The 18,737-nt window shown below is 51.6% G+C and overlaps 1 protein-coding gene across 12 annotated transcripts in view; it reads left to right on the top strand.

The window, feature by feature from the left end:
* Positions 1–18,182, top strand: part of POU2F2 (POU class 2 homeobox 2) — a 38,952-nt gene extending 20,770 nt beyond the window's left edge. For 3 of the 12 annotated variants that reach the window (XM_059666394.1, XM_059666392.1, XM_059666389.1), the window contains 10 exons: positions 7,697–7,802; positions 7,888–7,979; positions 9,977–10,090; positions 10,278–10,419; positions 10,502–10,650; positions 10,726–10,902; positions 12,213–12,279; positions 13,542–13,743; positions 13,866–13,939; positions 14,190–18,182. In XM_059666394.1, coding sequence (XP_059522377.1) covers positions 7,697–7,802; positions 7,888–7,979; positions 9,977–10,090; positions 10,278–10,419; positions 10,502–10,650; positions 10,726–10,902; positions 12,213–12,279; positions 13,542–13,743; positions 13,866–13,939; positions 14,190–14,539 — 1,473 coding nt within the window. In that variant the 3' untranslated portion in view covers positions 14,540–18,182. Of the gene's footprint in view, positions 1–7,696; positions 7,803–7,887; positions 7,980–9,928; positions 10,091–10,277; positions 10,420–10,501; positions 10,651–10,725; positions 10,903–12,212; positions 12,280–13,541; positions 13,744–13,865; positions 13,940–14,189 lie in introns of all 12 variants that reach the window. The other 9 variants (XM_059666393.1, XM_059666390.1, XM_059666391.1 and 6 more) reach the window with 4 other exon arrangements.
* Positions 18,183–18,737: the final 555 nt, after the last annotated feature.

The following is an 18,737-nucleotide window of genomic DNA, read 5'->3' as shown; positions in this document are numbered from 1 at the left end:
CACTATGGCTTTGAGATGACAGTAGTCATCAGACCTTTGCTTGATCTTAAATAATAGTGTGCCAATTAAAGAAGCCCATAGACTACAATTAGCACAATTCAAAATGCTTTTGATGACTGTACTTCAATATAATTTATTTCACTTTAAATCTGAGTAACGGTGGTTAAGTTCTTCCTTTGGACTCCACTGTGAGACCCCACTGCAAATTTTGATTCATCTTCTCCATCCTTTTCCACTTCCTGCTGATTCAGAAAGAAATCTGTACACACCGCTCTTTCAGGCTTTTGGAGAGAAAGGGGGGTTTTCACTGAGTGTCAAGCTTGGGAAAGACAGAAGTTAAATATTTTAATCAATACGCTACGGGTTATAGGGAATCGGAAAATACTAGTAATAAGACTTTATTCCTATTCTTTTTTTTAAATTAAATCTTTATTGTTCAGATTATTACATTTGTTCCTCTTTTCCCCCCCCCCCCCCATAACTCCCCTCCTCCCAGTTCCCGCCCCACCCTCCGCCCTCGCTCCCCACCCACTGTCCTCATCCATAGGTGCACGATTTTTGTCCAGTCTCTTCCCGAATCTCCCACACCCCTTTCCCCCCCAAGAATAGTCAGTCCATTCCCTTTCTATGTCCCTGATTCTATTATAATCACCAGTTCATTCTGTTCACCAGATTATTTATTCACTTGATTCTTAGATTCACTTGTTGATAGATGTGTATTTGTTGTTCATAATTTGTATCTTTACCTTTTTCTTCCTCTTCCTCTTCTTAAAGGATACCTTTCAGCATTTCATATAATCCTGGTTTGGTGGTGATGAACTCCTTTAGCTTTTCCTTATCTGTGAAGCTCTTTATCTGACCTTCAATTCTGAATGATAGCTTTGCTGGATAAAGTAATCTTGGTTGTAGGTTCTTGGTATTCATCACTTTGAATATTTCTTGCCATTCCCTTCTGGCCTGCAAAGTTTCTGTTGAGAAATCAGCTGACAGTTGTATGGGTATTCCCTTGTAGGTAACTGGGTTTCTTTCTCTTGCTGCTTTTAAGATTCTCTCTTTGTCTTTTGCTCTTGGCATTTTAATTATGATGTGTCTTGGTGTGGTCCTCTTTGGATTCCTTTTGTTTGGGGTTCTCCGCGCTTCTTGGACCTGTAAGTCCATTTCTTTCACCAGGTGGGGGAAGTTTTCTGTCATTATTTCTTCAAATAGGTTTTCAATATCTTGGTCTCTCTCATCTTCTGGCACCCCTATAATTCTGATGTTGGTACGCTTGAAGCTGTCCCAGAGGCTCCTTACACTATCCTTGCATTTTTGGATTCTTTTTTCATTTTGCTTTTCCGGTTGGGTGTTTTTTGCTTCCTCGCATTTCAAATCATTGACTTGATTCTTGCGCTCCTCTGGTCTGCTGTCGGGAGTCTGTATAATATTCGTTATTTCAGTCCGTGTATGCTTAATTTCTAGTTGGTTCCCCAATATAACATCGAGGGTCTCATTAGTTTTCTTGTAGATCTCATTAAGTTTATCGGCAGCTTCTAAACAGTTCTTGAGAGACCTTAAAAGTGTGGTTCTGAACTCTATATCTTCCTTTGACAATTTTGTCCTGTTTCTTTGTCTCCGCATTTTGTTATGCTTCCTTGGTGCACCCCCTAGTGGTCTTTGTTCACAGTCTTATAGTTAAACCTTGATTGTTGTAGCTAATCCCAGGGAGGGTTTGACCTCCAGGCCAAGTGGCTATGAGAATCAGCTGTGTCAGCAGTGAGAGAACTTCTGTCCTCTAGGGAGGTGCTAATTTAGCCTTTGCCTGAGGCTATCCAGCAAATGCCTCTGTGCAGGGCTTGGGTAGGGCGGGTCACACAGGATCAACAGGGTGGGCCGGAGAGAGCAGTTATGGCGGCTCTCAGTCCTGTCCCCAGGGGCTCTGCCTCTCTGAGTCCCAGCACCCGCTGCAAAGCTGGGAGAGAAAGCTGCACTCGCTCTGACCGAAGCCAGACAGTCCCGATTCTCCCGTTTGAGTCTGGGTCCCTAAAGACTCGCCTGTATCTGGAGCTCAGAGTCTGCGACTCCCTCCGGATTGAAAACGCCCTCCGCTGCCAGCCCGCCCCACGCACTCCGCACCTCAGAATTTGACTTCAGCACTGCGCCTCCTCTGAGTGTCCGTATGCGTTTCTCTTTCCTCCTAGTTGTAGGACTTCCACTCAGCCAGCGTTCCTGTGGTTCTGGGTGATGTCCCTTCCGTCTTTTAGTTTAACTTTTGAAGTAGTTGTTCAAAGCAGCAAACTCCGGCGTTAACCTATGCCGCCATCTTGGTTCTCCCCTATTCTTATTTGATTGAATTCAATGGGCATTTAATGGGGGCTACCAGGCCCTGTCAGGTTCTGGACTTTGATTCTGGCAGAGGAAGAGTATATGTAAGCAAATGCAATGCATTGTGAGAAATGCCTAGTGGAGCAGGGTGGGTACAGTTTTGTGGGGTGTGACACTTACATAATTTGCAGGACCTTTTAGAGAAAAAGAAGACAAAATTATGAGACCAAAATTAGGTATGGGGTCTTGGAAGTGTCCATTGTAAATGGGGTGGCGGCTGAAACCCAGCTTCCCTCATTTACATGTAGGGTGAGCCCACGCAGACGGGAGACAGCCGTGCAGGTTTATAGACGGGGGTTGAGAACGGGAAGTCAGAATAGAAACGGTTTCAAAGGATAGAGCATTAGAACTCCACACCCCTTAAGCTGTAGTCTTGGAGGATTAGCAGCAGGAGTGAGAAAGGTGAAAGGTCGGAGCATCCGGAAACTCCGTCCACTTTCCAAAGCACACGGAGGAAATAGAGGCCGTGGCAGGTGGACAGGAACGTTGTAATGTGACAAGACAAATGGTTGGAGAAGCAGAGATGCTGGGCAGAAGTGACTTCAATATTTATGTCTTTATTTGGACTAAAGAAATGTTCAGGAGGTACAGAGGGTTTATGGTGTTGCCAGTTTCTGGAATAGTTTTCTAGATCTAATCCATGCATACCCAAGCAGATACCTAGATATGCTTTTTTAAAAACACAGACAGTAGTCCACAGTACCCACTGTTCTGCCTCTTGAGCTTCCTACTCAACTGGACAGCTTGGCGATGGTTTCATTTCAGGGCACAAAGGGCATCCTCGTTATTTTTCATGGCAGCATAATATTTCATTGTAAAGCTCCGCCCTGATGGACTCACTTGTCCCCTACTGCTGCACGCTCAGCTCGTTCCCACTCTTTTGCTAAAACGCCACCCGTTACTGGGAATATCCTTCTAGAGACATCATTGTGCCCAAGTTTGAGTGTGGCCCTGGCCGGTGTGCTCAGTGGTTAGAGCATTGGCCCATGCACTAAAGGGTCATGGGTTCAATTCCCAGTCAAGGGCACATACCTGGGTTGCAGATAGTTTCGATCCCTGTTCCTGGTCAGGGCACCTACCGGAGGCAACCAATCGATGTGTCTCTTTCACACTGATGTTTCTTTCTCTTTCCCTCTCCCCCCATCCCTTCCACTCTCTCTAAACATTAGTGGAAAAAATTTCCTCAGGTAAGAATTAACCAAAAATAGGGTATGTGCAATTGTCTCCTGGCCAGTGTAGCTCAGTTAGTTGGAGCATTGTCCCATATACCAAAAGGTCCTGGGCTCCGTTCCCTGTCAGGGCACATACCCAGGTTGCAGGAGGCGGCTGATTTATGCTTCTCTCTCACATTGATGTTTCTCCCTCTCCCTTCCTTTCTCTCTAAAATCAATAAAAACATATCCTCAGGTGAGGATTAAAAATTTTTTAAGGCATTTGTAATTTTGATAGACATTGCCAAATTACCTCTCTCCAGCGGTGTGCAAGTGTTGCCCTCACACCCTAGCAGAGCATGTCAGGCATTGTTATCTCTGCTGATCTGATAGGTAAAAAGAGTGCCCCAGTGTGGCTGTGGCTGTGTTTATCTTCTTGGGAGTGAATTGGAATGTCTTTTCATTCAGAACTGTTTGTATTTGCTTTGCTGGGCAGTCACCAGACCTGTCTGTTGGCCGGATTACTGCTGGGTCATTAGGTTTTTTTCTTATTGATTTTTTTTAATATATTTTATTGATTTTTTACAGAGAGGAAGGGAGAGAGATAGAGAGCTAGAAACATCGATGAGAGAGAAACACTGATCAGCTGCCCCCTGCACATCTCCCACTGGGGATGTGCCCACAACCCAGGTACATGCCCTTGACCAGAATCGAACCTGGGACCCCTCAGTCCGCAGGCCAACGCTCTATCCACTGAGCCAAACCGGTCTTGGCTGATTTTGAATCGCTGTTCATATATTAGAGAAATAAGCACTTAGCTTCGAGTTCCTTTTATGTCCCCCAGTGGTTCACTTCCTGAGACATTAAGTTGGGAGGAATCGAGGGCATGTGTCATCCCCCCAGTTTCTCAGAGGGAAAAAATATTGTAACTGTAAGTAATATACAGGGTGGGGAAAAGTAGGTTTACAGTTGTGTGTATGGAAAATAATACAATGATTGGTAAATAATAATACAAGAGTAAACTCTGGCATACTCACAACTGTAAACCTACTTTTGTCCCACCCTGTAACTTGCAACTATACATAAAAGTCGCTAAGTAAATTATGAAACTTCAGTCTTGGTTCATTTAACAAAGAAATGTGGAGCACCTACTGGGCGCCAGGTGCTGTTTGAGGTACTGAGATTACAGCGGTGACCAAAACAGTCAAGGTCACGCTCTCCTGGGGATGGTGTACCAGTGAGGAAGATGCACCATGAGGGAGTAAACAGGAGAAATATCTATATATGTAAAAGGTTAAGCGTCTGTACATCCAACCAGTAGCTATGATGCGCACTGACCACCAGGGGTCAGACGCTCCACGCAGGAGCTGCCATGACGCTCACTGGCCATTAAAAAAACAAAAACAAAACAGCACCTCGGACCTGGAGCCAACAAACCAACACTCGGCTTCCTCCAAGTGGGACACAGGCCCCCCCACCACCCCAGAGCGATACTTCACCAAATCGCAGCCAGTGCTGCCAAGACCCCATGGCGCAATATGCGGCCCACAGCCCAGCCCAGCCCAGACACGGTCACTGTGGGCGCCGGGTAATGATGTCACGTAGCAACACCTGGCTTCCTCTCCCTAGCGACTAGCCTCCTTGGAGTTTCTTCAGCCCAGGAACCCGACTTCCTTTATAGCCAAGTGCAAACATTTTACAGTTTAACCAAATGTCTGTGAAGTGTTTTCCCGTGCCTCGTCTCATTTGATCCTCACAGAAGTCCTGGAGTAGGTAGATAGGAGACTCGGTGGAATCCTATTTTCTTTTCATTAGCCAGAAAACGAAGATTTAGAAAGTTTAGAGACTTGACCTGAAGTAAGAAAATGACTCCAGGTTTTCTCACTGCGCAGAATATAGTCAAACTCTGCTGCAGTTAAATATTTTACTCTTTGTTCTCCCTGTGTGATCTACAATAATAATCTGCTTCATGTTGATATTTACTGCTGTGTTGCTGACAATTACCTGGAAGAGAAGTTGGGGTGCTTCACTGGTCTGGAAAAAGTTTAGCTACATCAGAAAGCAGGTCTAATTAAGCAAGTTTATTCTATATCTATAAAAGGCTAAGTTGACTCACACATGTGTGATACATATAAAGCTCTCACTGGCGCCAATCGCACACGCGTGTTTCGATCTGTTATTGTGGATCGTGAATTTGGTTGACACTTTTATTATAGAGAAAGGGCGAATAGTGATATTAAAGTATTTCTTCTAATTAATTTCCTTTCGATGTGCACGAATCTGTGCACCTGGACCTCAGTCTTGAGATAATGATAAGTCTTATGAGAGAGGTGAAGTAGAGGTGACCAAGGAAGGTGTAGTGCTGGGCTGGTTTAGATTAAGTGGCCAAGGAGGGCCTCCCTGAAGAGATGACTTTATGTTAGGACCTGAGTGACTAAGTGTAGGAACTAGAACTGCCCGGCAGAGGGGAGAGCACGTGTAAAGGCCCTGTGGTAGGAGCTGAGGTCAGGAAAACTAGCACAGGCCTCAGGAGAGGCCAGGGGAGGAACTCACTGGTGGTGGTGTGGGCTGCAAGAATCCACTGGACCGTTTGTGTGTGAGGGGATTTGCTTTTCCTTTTGGAAATGTCCAAACCTAAAAGCAGCGAGAAGCGATAAGGAACCATACACATCTTTACCCAGCTCAATAGCTACCAATATCTTGCCAATCTTCCTTCACCTTTACTCCTACTTTTTGGTGGAGAGGTTAGATTTTTTTTTTTCCTTTCCCTCTTTCCTTGCCTCATTCTTTTCACTGAAGTTTAACAAATACCAAAAAGTGCACAGACCATAAGCATACAGATCAGTGGCACTCACTCACTGAGCACGTCCATCTAACTAGCACCCAGATCTAGAAACGGATGATGGCAGCTCCCTGGGGTTCCTTCTAGTCTCTGCCTCCCAACGTCTAACAGGCAAATGGAGCATAAAAGGAATCAAACAGGATGTTCTCTCCTCTGACCAGCTTCTTGCACGTATCACTACACTTGGGAAGTTTATGCCGCTGTGTGTCCCTGTAGGTGGCAGGCTGCTCATTCTCACCGCTGTAGCGTTCCACGAGTCAGTGTATGTACCCCATCCACGCGTCTTCCGGGCACCTGGGCTGTCTTCCGGTTTGGGCTGCTTCAAATGGTTCTGCCATGAACATTCTAGCTCCTCTTTTGGTGAACACGTGTAGGCACTTGTGGTGGCTTATACCCAGGCATGCAGTCGGCGTTAGAAATAGCGCCTGTATTCATTTGCTAGAGCGTCCGTAACGAAGAACCACAGGTTGGGTGTCTAGTTTTCCTGACCTCAACTCCTACCACAGGGCCTTTACACGTGCTTTCCCCTCTGCCAGGCAGTTCTGGTTCCTACACTCAGTCACTCAGGCCCTAACACAACAGAAATGTATTCTCTTACCGTGCTGGAGGCTACAAGCCTGAAATCAAGGTGTTGGCAGGGCCGGTGCCTTCTGGGGACTGGGCTGGGGCTGGGTCTGTCCCAGGCCTCTCTCCCTGGCTTGTCATGGCCATCTTCTCCCTGTGACTTCACATTGGCTCCCTTCTGTGCAATCTGTCTCTGCATCCAATTTCCCCCTTTTCATATGGAAACTAGTCACAGGGGATTAGGGCCCACCCTGGTGACCTCATTTTAACTTGGTCATCTGCAAAGACCTATCTCTAAGTAAGGTCGCACTCTGGGGGTCTGGGGTGGGGATTCCAACATACCCTTTTTGGGGGAAACACAGTTCCCATGACAGTGCCAAAGAGTTTCCCAAAGTGGTCACATAGTCTCCCGCCCACTGTGTGCTGGAATATTTTAGAGTTTATTCCGGACTTGATACCATTTGTCTCGGGGGTGCTTTAAAAGGCCTTGGCGTGATTTACATTTTTAAACAATTCTATTTGTTCCATGGGCATGTGAGACAAGGTAAATATTTAATCAAGAAAGAAAAGATAAATAAAGAGTGGGCCCTCCTGGGACGGCCCAGGTAGGACACTCCGGAAGCCTGGGGTTGGGACAAACCTCCCAGGTGCTCTTAGCTCAGCGATGCCTGTGCTCCATCCTCACTGCCCGGTGCCAGGCCACCCTGTGCAGCATCCCTCGGGGCTCAGGTGTGGCAGGGGGACTCAGGCTGTCTTTCTGTCCACCCCCTCCCACCAGGACATACAGCAGCTTCTCCAGCTCCAGCAGCTGGTGCTTGTGCCGGGTCATCACCTCCAGCCCCCTGCTCAGTTCCTGCTGCCGCAGGCCCAGCAGAGTCAGCCAGGTAAGGCCCCAGCCTGGTGGCCTCCCCACTGCCCGCACAGGACTCCCCTCCCCCTCACCCTGTGTGTCCGCGCTTGTCTCCCCAGGCCTGCTACCGACGCCAAATCTATTCCAGCTACCTCAGCAAACCCAGGGAGCTCTTCTGACCTCCCAGCCCCGGGCCGGGCTGCCCACCCAGGTGAGTGTCCACCGAGTGTGCCAGGCTGGGCCAGCAGTGGACCGGCGGAAGGGAGGGTAAGGTGGGAGTGAGGGTCTCTTCCCCATTTAGCCTACTCCCCAGCCACAGGGGCCAGGACAGGAGCTGGGAGATGGGGAACCCAGCAGTGTTCTACCACTAATTTGCTGTGGAGCCTTAAGCAAGTCACTCTCGCTGTCGGGATCTCCCTCTGTAGCAGTGACTTTCAACCGGTGTGCTGCAAGAATTTTTAAAACGTGCCATACCTGACTATTTAGTCAGGGGCACTGGCCTCTTTCCCCTTAGATTGTCAAATTAAAAAATGACAACAGCCAACACAACAATAGCCGTCTAGGGTGAATGAATAAAAATTATACCTATTTTTTGTCAGATGGGTAAAAATATATTTTTTGGTGTACTGCAGAATTTTAGTAATTAGTTTATGTGTGCCATGAGATGAAAAAGGTTAAAAATCGTGGAATGAAGGGAGTCAACCAAATCAGTGGCTCTTAGCCCTTCAGGCACATGGACTCCTTTGAGAAGTCAATGGAAGATTCGATCCGACCCCACTACCCCTGAACGCACATGTGCACAAACACGGGAAACCTGGGAGGTTTGAAAGCTTTTGGGTTCAAATGCCTTGGGTCTCTTCCAGGACTCCAAATGGAAGGTTCTCTGAAGAAGGGTCTGCTGGGTACTAATTCACACCCACCTTTCAGATCAGACATTGAAAACCGGGGACTCACAGATATGTATTCTTTGGCCCACACCATATTGTAAAAATTGAATTAGCTGACAAGAAAATTCCCAGTAAATGCCAGATTCCCAGCTTCTCTGGACAAACCAGAAGTTCTGGCAGAACTGATCTGTGTCCATGTGGCTTGGTGGCAGTTGGCCGCTGGTCACTGGCCGGAGCAGGGGTCCCCTCAAACAGGGAGCGAGCTCTCCAGGCCGTCTCGGTCTCCCCCTGCCTGGTCCCCATGGCCTTTCTTGGTTTGCTGCCTGGGTTCTAGACTTGCATAACGAATTGTTCACAATCCGTTACAGATTTCAAAATTCCCTTCTACCCATTTTTGTAACAGTCCTTTCAAAGAATTATATGAACTATTTAGAAAACCCTTAAAGTTTAGGGACTAATAGAGGGCCTGGTGCAATTGTGAAATCCAGAAATGCTCGGAAAGTCAAGTTGTCTTGTAATGTGGGCACCCATGTCTTGTAATTTGGCTGCAAAACCTGTCTTGACCTGATCCAAGGCGATGAGTGACTTTGCTCTATCCCTCCTGTGTGATTCGGGCCTTGCTGAGAATGTTAATGTGTCCGATTACGGGGCTGATGCCCGGACCCTGATGGGTGGCGTCACATCACCTAAGATATATGCTCCATGTAGGCTTTCTAAAATATGAGAAATTCCTGAATTCCAAAACAGATCTGGCCCCAGGGTTTTGGATAATGGATCAGGGACCTGTGTGACCAACTTCCCCGCAGCCACCGCCTGCTTCAGATCTTTTGTGTTTAGGGAAATACCATTTTTTTAACCAAGTTTTCCCAACAAGCCCATGCGGTGGGCAGAGCAGGTGTGCTTGTCCCATCCTGCGGAGGGGGAAACTGAGTCCCCCAGCAATTCCGCAGCAGAGCCCCTGACTCCCCGTGGGAGAGGAGATTGAATCATGGCCCCCAGCTCCCGGGAAAGAGCCCTAGGCGCAAGAACCCGCCTGCTCCTCCGGGAGTTTGCAGCTGGAGGGAATCGGCAGAGTTCCAGCAGCGGGAGGCCCCACGCGGGGCAGCAGGGCGTCACCCTGAGGGAACTGACAGCCCAGTGGGGCCGGTGGAGGGGACCTGCGGGCAGAAGCTGGGCGGCAGCGAGGGAGGGAGGGAGGGAGGACTGCGCAGCCATTGCTGAGCCCCATCCTGGTCCTCCGTCCTGCATCCCGCCCACCTGCCCACCCCACCAGGCCGTGACCCGCCCCACGCTGCCCGACCCGCACCTCTCGCACCCGCAGCCCCCCAAATGCTTGGAGCCACCCTCCCACCCCGAGGAGCCCAGTGACCTGGAGGAGCTGGAGCAGTTCGCCCGCACCTTCAAGCAACGCCGCATCAAGCTGGGCTTCACGCAGGTCTGGGGCCACCCGAACCGAAACGGCGGCGGGCGTGGGGGTGAGGGGCGGGCGGACCCCCGGTGCGCGGCGAGGACGCGCCCTCCAGGGCGGGGCGAGGGCGTGGTCAGCCGGTGGGCGGGGCGAGCCCACTACCAGGGGCCGGCTCTGACCGTCCCCTCCCGCATCCCGCATCCCGGCGGCCCAGGGTGACGTGGGCCTGGCCATGGGCAAGCTCTACGGCAACGACTTCAGCCAGACGACTATCTCCCGCTTCGAGGCCCTCAACCTGAGCTTCAAGAACATGTGCAAACTCAAGCCCCTCCTGGAGAAGTGGCTCAACGACGCAGGTGGGACGGGGCTCCCAGGCGGGCGGCAGGCGCAGGGCCGGAGGGAGGCACCCCCTCATGCCCCCGTCTCCTCCCGGCACAGAGACGATGTCCGTGGACTCCAGCCTGCCCAGCCCCAACCAGCTGAGCAGCCCCAGCCTGGGTTTCGATGGGCTCCCAGGCCGGAGACGCAAGAAGAGGACCAGCATCGAGACAAACGTCCGCTTCGCCTTAGAGAAGAGTTTTCTAGCGGTGAGGCCCGGTCCTGGCGGCGCCGAGGGCGGCGGGTGGGAGAGGGGCCCGGGCTAATGAGCCCTCTGCCCGCAGAACCAGAAGCCTACCTCAGAGGAGATCCTGCTGATCGCGGAGCAGCTGCACATGGAGAAGGAAGTGATCCGCGTCTGGTTCTGCAACCGGCGCCAGAAGGAGAAACGCATCAACCCCTGCAGCGCGGCCCCCATGCTGCCCAGCCCCGGGAAGCCGGCCAGCTACAGCCCCCATCTGGTACCAGAGCCCTGGGGGCACAGAGTCTGCCACCTCCTTGCCCCGCAGCAGGCACCTGTGTGGAGCATCCCACGGGGGGAGCACTGTCACACAGGGACAGAGTTTCCAGGGAACTGTGGTCTTATGTGGGGGGCACAAGCACCCACACATACCAACATTGCCAGACAGTTATCACAGGACGTTGTCACACAGGGATAGAGACCAGGTAGGAGAGGCAGGCACCTCCCCACACAGGTTCACAACCACACAGACACAGGCCGGACATTACAGCCCTGGGTGTGCACACAGGCCCGCTCAGGATCAGACACATTAGGGCAGTGATGGCGAACCTGTGACACGCGTGTCAGAGGTGACACATGAACTCATTTTTTTTGGTTGATTTTTCTTTGTTAAATGGCATTTAAATATATAAAATAAATACCAAAAATATAAGTCTTTGTTTTGCTATGGTTGCAAATATCAAAAAATTTCTATATGTGACACGGCACCAGAGTTAAGTTGGGGTTTTTCAAAATGCTGACATGCCGAGCTCAAAAGGTTCGCCATCACTGCATTAGGACATCCCTTTGTTCCATCCAGTGTGGAAAGGGCTGTGACACTACAGAGAGGAGCAAGGGGCCGAGGAGCACCTCCCCCCATGAAGTGGAGGAAAGACGGACCATCGGAGCCAGTCATAAAGGACAAGAGAGAGCCAGCCACGTGAAGGACAGGCAAAGGGACTAGGCTACACAAAGGCCTGGAAGCCAGACTGCCAAGCCCAATTGGAGGAACTCTAGTACATTTAGCGTGTGGAGCTGGAATGTATTGGATGAGTAGGGGAGGGTAGGAGGAGGTAGGAGCCAGACACCCAAGTTACATGCTGAGGAGCTTGAACTTGAACTTGGGCAGGGCAGTGCTAAGGAGAGACAGGGTCACATTTAAAGTGAGGCTCCTGGGGCTGATGGAAGGAGACGAGGCAGGGAAGCCAAGGTGACTGGGGGATGTTCCCAGAAAATCAAGCCATTTGACTCTGATGCAGAGACACACACCCTCAACCCCGCCATCATCCCCCACTTCAGCCTTGCAACTGCATAGTGTCAGAGGGTGGGGAGAGCCCTCAGCTGGGAATTACTTGCTCCTGCTGGTGGCTCGGGATCACCTCGGGTACCAGTGGAGAAAGTGGAAAACACCTGGCACAATACCAATAGAGCGTTGTACCCAGAGCCCTCCACCATCCTGGGGGCAGAGGAGGAGGGGTCACACCCACAGAAGCACCACAGGGATTGGTGGAAGACAGTGGCCTGACTATGCCTTCTCTTCTCTCTCCCCAGGTCACACCCCAAGGGAGTGCTGGGACCTTGCCGATGTCCCAAGCTTCCAGCAGTCTGAGCACAACAGGTCAGGGAGGGCAGAAGATGGTAGGGGTGGGGTGGGGGGGAAGAACACAATGCAGGCCTGAGTCCAAGGGTTGCAAGTGGCTCAGGGTGTCCATGGGCCTCAAGGCTGAGCCTGGGGATGAGGGCGCAGGGGGGACGGATGGGAGAGGGCAGACTCCCCCCTCCTGGCCAGAGAAAAGCATGGGGTTGCTGAAAGGTGATGTACTTGGGTTCTGTTCCTGGCATTTATAAACTGTGCGAGCTCCAGAAGTGACTTTACCTCTCTGGGCCTCAGTTTTTATAAAATTATTGCGAATGTATAATACATGCATATATACATACAAATGTCACACACACTTTTTTTTTTTACTTTAGAGAAGAAGGAGGAAGGAGAGAGAACTAGAGACATTAATGATGAGAGAGAATCACTGATAGACTGCCTCCTGCACACCCCCTACTGGGGATCGAGCCTGCAACCCGGGCATGTACCCAGACTGGGAATTGAACCATGACCTTCTGATTCATGGGTCGACGCTCAACCACTGAGCCACACCAGCCGGGCCACACACACTCTTTTGTACAAAGCCTTCCTTTCCTGGGACACAGCATCATATACATAAGAGTACCATTTTAAAAAACCCACCATATTGCCCCTTTCCAAGTTAAAAAGTAATAAGTGGAGGTTTATAAAAGTAGTAAGGGTGTGCCTGAAACTGTTCTAAATGCTTTATAGAGAATATTGACTCATTTCATCCTCACACCCACTTTGTCATCCCATTTTCCTGATGAGAGAACTGAAGGCCAGAGAGGTGAAGGTGCTTGCTCAAGGGCACAGGTGAGACACGACAGAGCCAGGAGCTGCTGCCCTGGCTGTCTGGCCTGAGTGGGCTCGGAGCCCTCTCAACCTGCCAATTCCTGAGCCGAAAGCTGGTGCCCAGCTGCACCCCTCATGCATGCCTGGCTCCTAGAGGGATCCTTAGGGCTTCTGGGAGCCCCCAGATCTTATCTGTATAAAAGGAGCCTTGGGATGAGGTTCAGGGCAGGGTACTGGGCTTGGGCTCAGTGAGTGACAGCTACTCTTACTTCGATGACTGTGATTGCTGTCACCATGGCAGGGGCACGAAGAAATGGCCTTGGGAAGAGAGGGCAGGAGGCCTGAGTCAGCTCTGATTGAGGAGATGCTGGGAGACTGAGGCTGGAGGAGGCAGGCAGGAGGCGACCCAGCCTCCTGGGTAGAGGACCAGCAGAAGCTGAAGTCTCCCTCTCTCTGTCTCTCTCTGGCAGTTACTACCTTATCCTCAGCTGTGGGGACGCTCCACCCCAGCCGGACAGCCGGAGGGGGTGGGGGCGGGGGCGGGGCTGCGCCCCCCCTCAATTCCATTCCTTCTGTCACTCCCCCACCCCCGGCCACCACCAACAGCACAAATCCCAGCCCTCAAGGCAGCCACTCGGCTATCGGCTTGTCGGGCCTGAACCCCAGCGCGGGGTAAGTGGGCAGTTGGGGAGACTGTGGGGAGAAGCAGGGTTGCTGCTGCTTCCTGGGTGGGGAGCCGAGCCCCAGTTCTGCGGGACCCGCCCCTGCTAATGCCTCTGCTTTGCCTCTTGCAGAAGCACAATGGTGGGGTTGAGCTCCGGGCTGAGTCCAGCCCTCATGAGCAACAACCCTTTGGCTACTATCCAAGGTGCGTGCTGCCTCATGTCACTCCCATGGTCACCAGCCCTGCCCTCACGGGCCTCGAGCCCCTCCATTGCTGCTCCAGCCATGCCATCTGCCCCTGCTCACTGCATTGCTCACCTCTTCATACCCATCTCACCTTTGGGGAAGGTGTGAGGGCTGCTCATGGGGGTCTTGGGGCTGATGGGAAGACAGGGGGCACTGTGGGCAGGATGCTGGAAGGTGCCCCCAGCCCAGCCTCTCTCTCTCCCTGCCAGCCCTGGCCTCTGGTGGAACCCTGCCCCTTACCAGCCTTGACGGCAGCGGGAACCTGGTGCTGGGGGCAGCTGGTGCGGCCCCGGGGAGCCCTGGCCTGGTGACCTCACCGCTCTTCTTGAACCACGCTGGGCTGCCCCTGCTCAGCGCCCCGCCTGGCGTGGGCCTGGTCTCTGCAGCCGCTGCAGCTGTGGCAGCCTCCATCTCCAGCAAGTCTCCGGGTCTCTCCTCCTCCTCCTCCTCCTCCTCTTCCTCCTCCTCCTCCTCGTCCTCCTCCTCCACTTGCAGTGAGGCCACAGCACAGACCCCTGGAGGCCCAGGGGGGCCGGAGGCAGGGTCCAAGCCCGAGTGAGGGCCCACCACGCCTCCCCTCCTACTCCTCTGACCCCCACTTCGGTCCCCGTCTAGAAGACAGCGAGGAGGCCAGCGATGGGAGCGTAGGAGGGCCTTGGAGCAGGAGTGATAAGGGAGAAAAGACCAAAAAAATCTAACCACCAAAAAAAAAAAAAAAAAAAAAAAGAAAGAAAGAAAGAAGAGAAACCAACAAAAAAGAAAACCAAAAATAATCACAACAGAAACCAGCTGCCCCAAAGGAACCAGAGTGAAAAACAAACAAAAACCAAAAACAGACCAACACCCCCCCCCACCCCCCCCAACCAAACAAACCAAAAACCAGTTGCAAGCCAGACCTCAGTGTGCTCATCCTCACAGCTAGGACACCAAATAAGAACCCCAGCCAGGGGCCTAGAAGCCTGAGGGCGGACCTCACCCTGAGCCCCTGGCTGTGGGGCCAACCTGCAACCTTGCCTCCCCAGCAGGGAGCCAAAGAAGGAAAAAGAGAACGTGCCAGCCTCCTAGCCCCAGCCCCCAGCCCTGGGCCAGTGAAGACGGCACAGCCTGGGCCAGAGGGGTGGGGCTCAGCACCACCACCAAATGTTCTTTTCCGAAAGGTGACAGAGAAAGGGCCTGAACAACCTTACACCAAATATTCAGTAGCTTCATCCAAAGGATGTACAGAATTTTTAGCGTTGTGTTCAACAGAATGTGTCCCCACCATGCGTCCTTTCCCCTCCCCCCAGCTCTCCCCACCCAGGCAGGGGGTCTCGCTTTAACCTCCTCCCTCCCCCCGCCAGTGGAGAGTGCAGGGGAAGGCCTGGGATGACTTTTCACCCCTGTACTTCCCCCTTTTCCCTTTGAAGGGTGGGCTAGGCCATTTTTGCTAAGTTCTAGCTCTCACATGTCCCCCCTCACCAGGTCACCCTCCTGTGCTCTGGGACCTCCCCCCTCCCTGGCCTATGGGGAGGTGGAAGTTCCAGGCAAGAGGGAATGAGGTGAGGGCATCCAAGTTGTCTTTCTTTCCATCCTTGTCTGTCAGTTTCCCTGAAAAAAAAATTCATATTCCAGTGCCTATCCGTGGAATCCTTCACGTTCTTTGACATTGACCAGAAACCAAAAAGAGAACTCACTTCACTCCCTCCCACTCCCCTGTGCCCCTCTGATACTGGCAGATGCCTCTTCCTCTCCCTGACACATGCAGACACGCACTCACCCCAGTGGTGGGGTTCCTTGAGATGGCATCCCTATCAGGGTCCGTGTGGCGGGGACAGTGCCATGACCTGTGGTCCCCATCTGAGAGGGCACTGTGGTAGCCACTGCTCCTATGAGACCTCCCTCTAGTCTTGGCTGGACCCTGTGTTTGCTCAGCCCCGGACACATCTCCACGTCGACAGACAGAGGAGACACCGCTGGGAGCCACTTTGCCCCCTGCTATTGTGGAGGCCAACGAAGTTTTGAACCAAAAACAAAAAACCAAACAAACAATAAATTAAAACTAGAAAAAAGAATTTATATATATATTTAAGGGAAAGAAGAAGAGAGCTCTTCAAGAATAAGAAGGAGCCGAGAGGCGGAGCCAAGCCCTGTCCAGGCCCTTGGTCCCCAAGGCGGATGGAAGGACAGATGCTTCTTTCTCCTCACAAATACCTCATGGACGTTGTCTTCGGGAAAGCCGGAGGGGGGCGGCTGGGGCAGGCCTGTCCCTCAGCCAGGGCAGATGGAAGTGGGTGGGCAGGGCTGAGAAAGGGTGCCAGGGACTGGGGTGAAGAGCCCCATACTCCCTGCCCCACCCCAATCAACTGAAAAAGCTTTAAAAAAAACAACAACAGGAAAAAAGGAATAAGAAGACAAAAAGAATGGATGAAGGAAAACTAACACACTTTCGGGTGGTTTGATTCCTCCTTTGATTTCTTTTTCTATTCCATCTGTCCCCTCTCCTCTGTAACTTTTCTCTCTGCTTCTCTCTCTCTCTCTCTCTCTCTCTCTCTCTCTCTCTCTCTCTCTCTCTCTCTCTCTCTCTCTCTCTCTCCTCTCTCTCATTTACTACCCTCTCTCTTCCTTCTTCTCTCATCTCTCTCAATCTCATTCTTTCTGTGTCTCTCCTCAAACCAAAGTGTTGCTGTGAAGGACGAGAGCCATGGAAGTCAGCGTGGCCCTGCCCCTTGCTGGTCCGAGCAGAGCAGAGGGAGGGGGAACCCCCGAGACAGTGCTGCTGGACACTGAGGAGAGGCAGAGCCTCGTCGGATGCCACTCTGGGCCCTGAGGCCTCCATGTTCTTTTTCTCTTGTCTCCCTTCTCCCACCCGGGAAATGAAACTGTTGGGCTGGGCCACAGAGGCGGCAGAGACTCGGCTGTTTCGGGGGTTTGGGGTGCCCTGTCTGGTACCAGTGGAGTGGCTGCCCCTCGGACCCTGGCACCCATGATGGGGCCTGGCATGCCATCAGCCAGCCTCGCAGGAATGTAAGAATCTCTGCTGAACCGACTCCCTGCCCTCACCCTACCTCTGAGTTTGTCCATTTTTATTTCCTGAAGAGAAGAGACTATTGAGAGGGCCTGGGCAGACAATAAGGACATTTGAGCAGAGCAAAGTTAAAGGAATTACAACCAAAAACCCCTCCGAGAAGACAGGCAGCATGGAAGGCATGGTGGAGATGACTCAAACAAAAACTATGATTTCAGACCAAAAAAAGAAAAAAAGAGAAAAAAGAAAGAAAAAAAGAATAAAATAGGGAAAAAAAGAGAAAAAAAATCCAGGACTCACCACCACCCACTTCATCCTGCTTCCTCCCCATCAAGTCCTGCCACCTGGGACCTCTCCCCAACCCCAGTGTGGGGGGAGTGGGGCAGACAGCAGAGGAGGAAGTAGGGAGCAGGGATAGGGCCAATGATGCCCTGACACTGGTGGAGGGACCCCCCCATGCAGCTGGGGGGTGGTGGGGACCCTCCCCATACAACCCCTATAACTGGGAAAAGAAAAACAATAAAAGAAAATTCCTGGGAGGGGGAAAAATAACCAAATCCCAAGCTTTAACTACAGCTGTGAAACCAAATATTGGGAAGGGGATGGGAGGGAGGGAGGGGCAAGTGTGCCCCAGGTCTCCCCCCTGGGCCCCCTCCCCCGAGGACTCGAGATAAGGCACCAAATACCTCATAGAACTTTAATGTTAAAAAAAGGAAACCAAATATCGTTGGCTGGGGGCCGGCCAGGGCAAGGGGCTGGGGGGCAGAAGGGAGCCAGGGTTGGGAAGGTGATGGGGGAATTTGTGCCCCCCACTCCCCTCTTGCCCTTTCCACTCCAGTCCCCCGGCTGAACTCCGGGAAACAAAACTATCTCATCGTTTTTATTTTGTGGTCTGTACAGAGCCTGTGTCCGTGTGTCTGTGTGAGCGAGAGATTTGGGGGGTTGGGGAACATTGTATGGGGGTTGGGGAGGGAGACCCCAGACCAGGCTCTGGGCTAGGTGTGATGTCTGAGGTGAGGGGCCAGGGGTCTGGGCTAGAAAGAGAGGAAGATGAATGGATTGGAGAAATGGGGCATGGGGCACCCTCTGAATTCCTCTTCTCCCCAACCATGACCTCCTGCTTGAGGAAGGGACAGAGACTGGGTCTACCTTGATGGTGGACCTTTGAATTGTGCCAAAAAAAAAAAAAAAAATGCCAGTAACTAAAACACCGGTCTCTGTTGTCTCCTGGGAGTGAGGGGTGGTGTAAGTGGGGATGAGTGGAGATTGGGAACTCTGGCTCCTGTATGAGCTGGGACTAAGATCAGGAGGAAGGGGAAGGATCTACTTCTCTGGGGAGGACCAAGAGAGAGGGTCTCCAAGCCCCACATCCAAGCCATGTAGCGCGGGTGACCTCCTGACATGACTAGATTTCCTCACCCACCCAGATCCCAGGTGCCTCTCTCCCATTTAGCCCAGGGTAGGGGGAACTGAGTGAGAGAGAGAGTGAGACGGACTGAGCAAGATTGAGACACGCGGGCCCCCCACTGGCCTCTGAGTGGGAAAGGCAAGTGCGAGAAATAAAGGCCTCCAAGAGAAAAAAGAAACAAACCAAAGATTTAACCATTAAAAAAAACACACACAAAAAAAACCACAGACAACTCCGCTACCTTTTTATACGTTGGAAAAAAAGTGAAAAAAATTAAAATTAAAAAAATACACAGAACAAGCCGCAGTTCCTTCGTGCGGTTTGAACTTTGACCTCAGCAGTCTC

Source organism: Myotis daubentonii, chromosome 15, assembly GCF_963259705.1.
Source record: "Myotis daubentonii chromosome 15, mMyoDau2.1, whole genome shotgun sequence".
Taxonomy (NCBI): domain Eukaryota; kingdom Metazoa; phylum Chordata; class Mammalia; order Chiroptera; family Vespertilionidae; genus Myotis; species Myotis daubentonii.
Note: the sequence above shows the minus strand (reverse complement) of the source record. Positions and strands in the feature narration are given on the sequence as shown.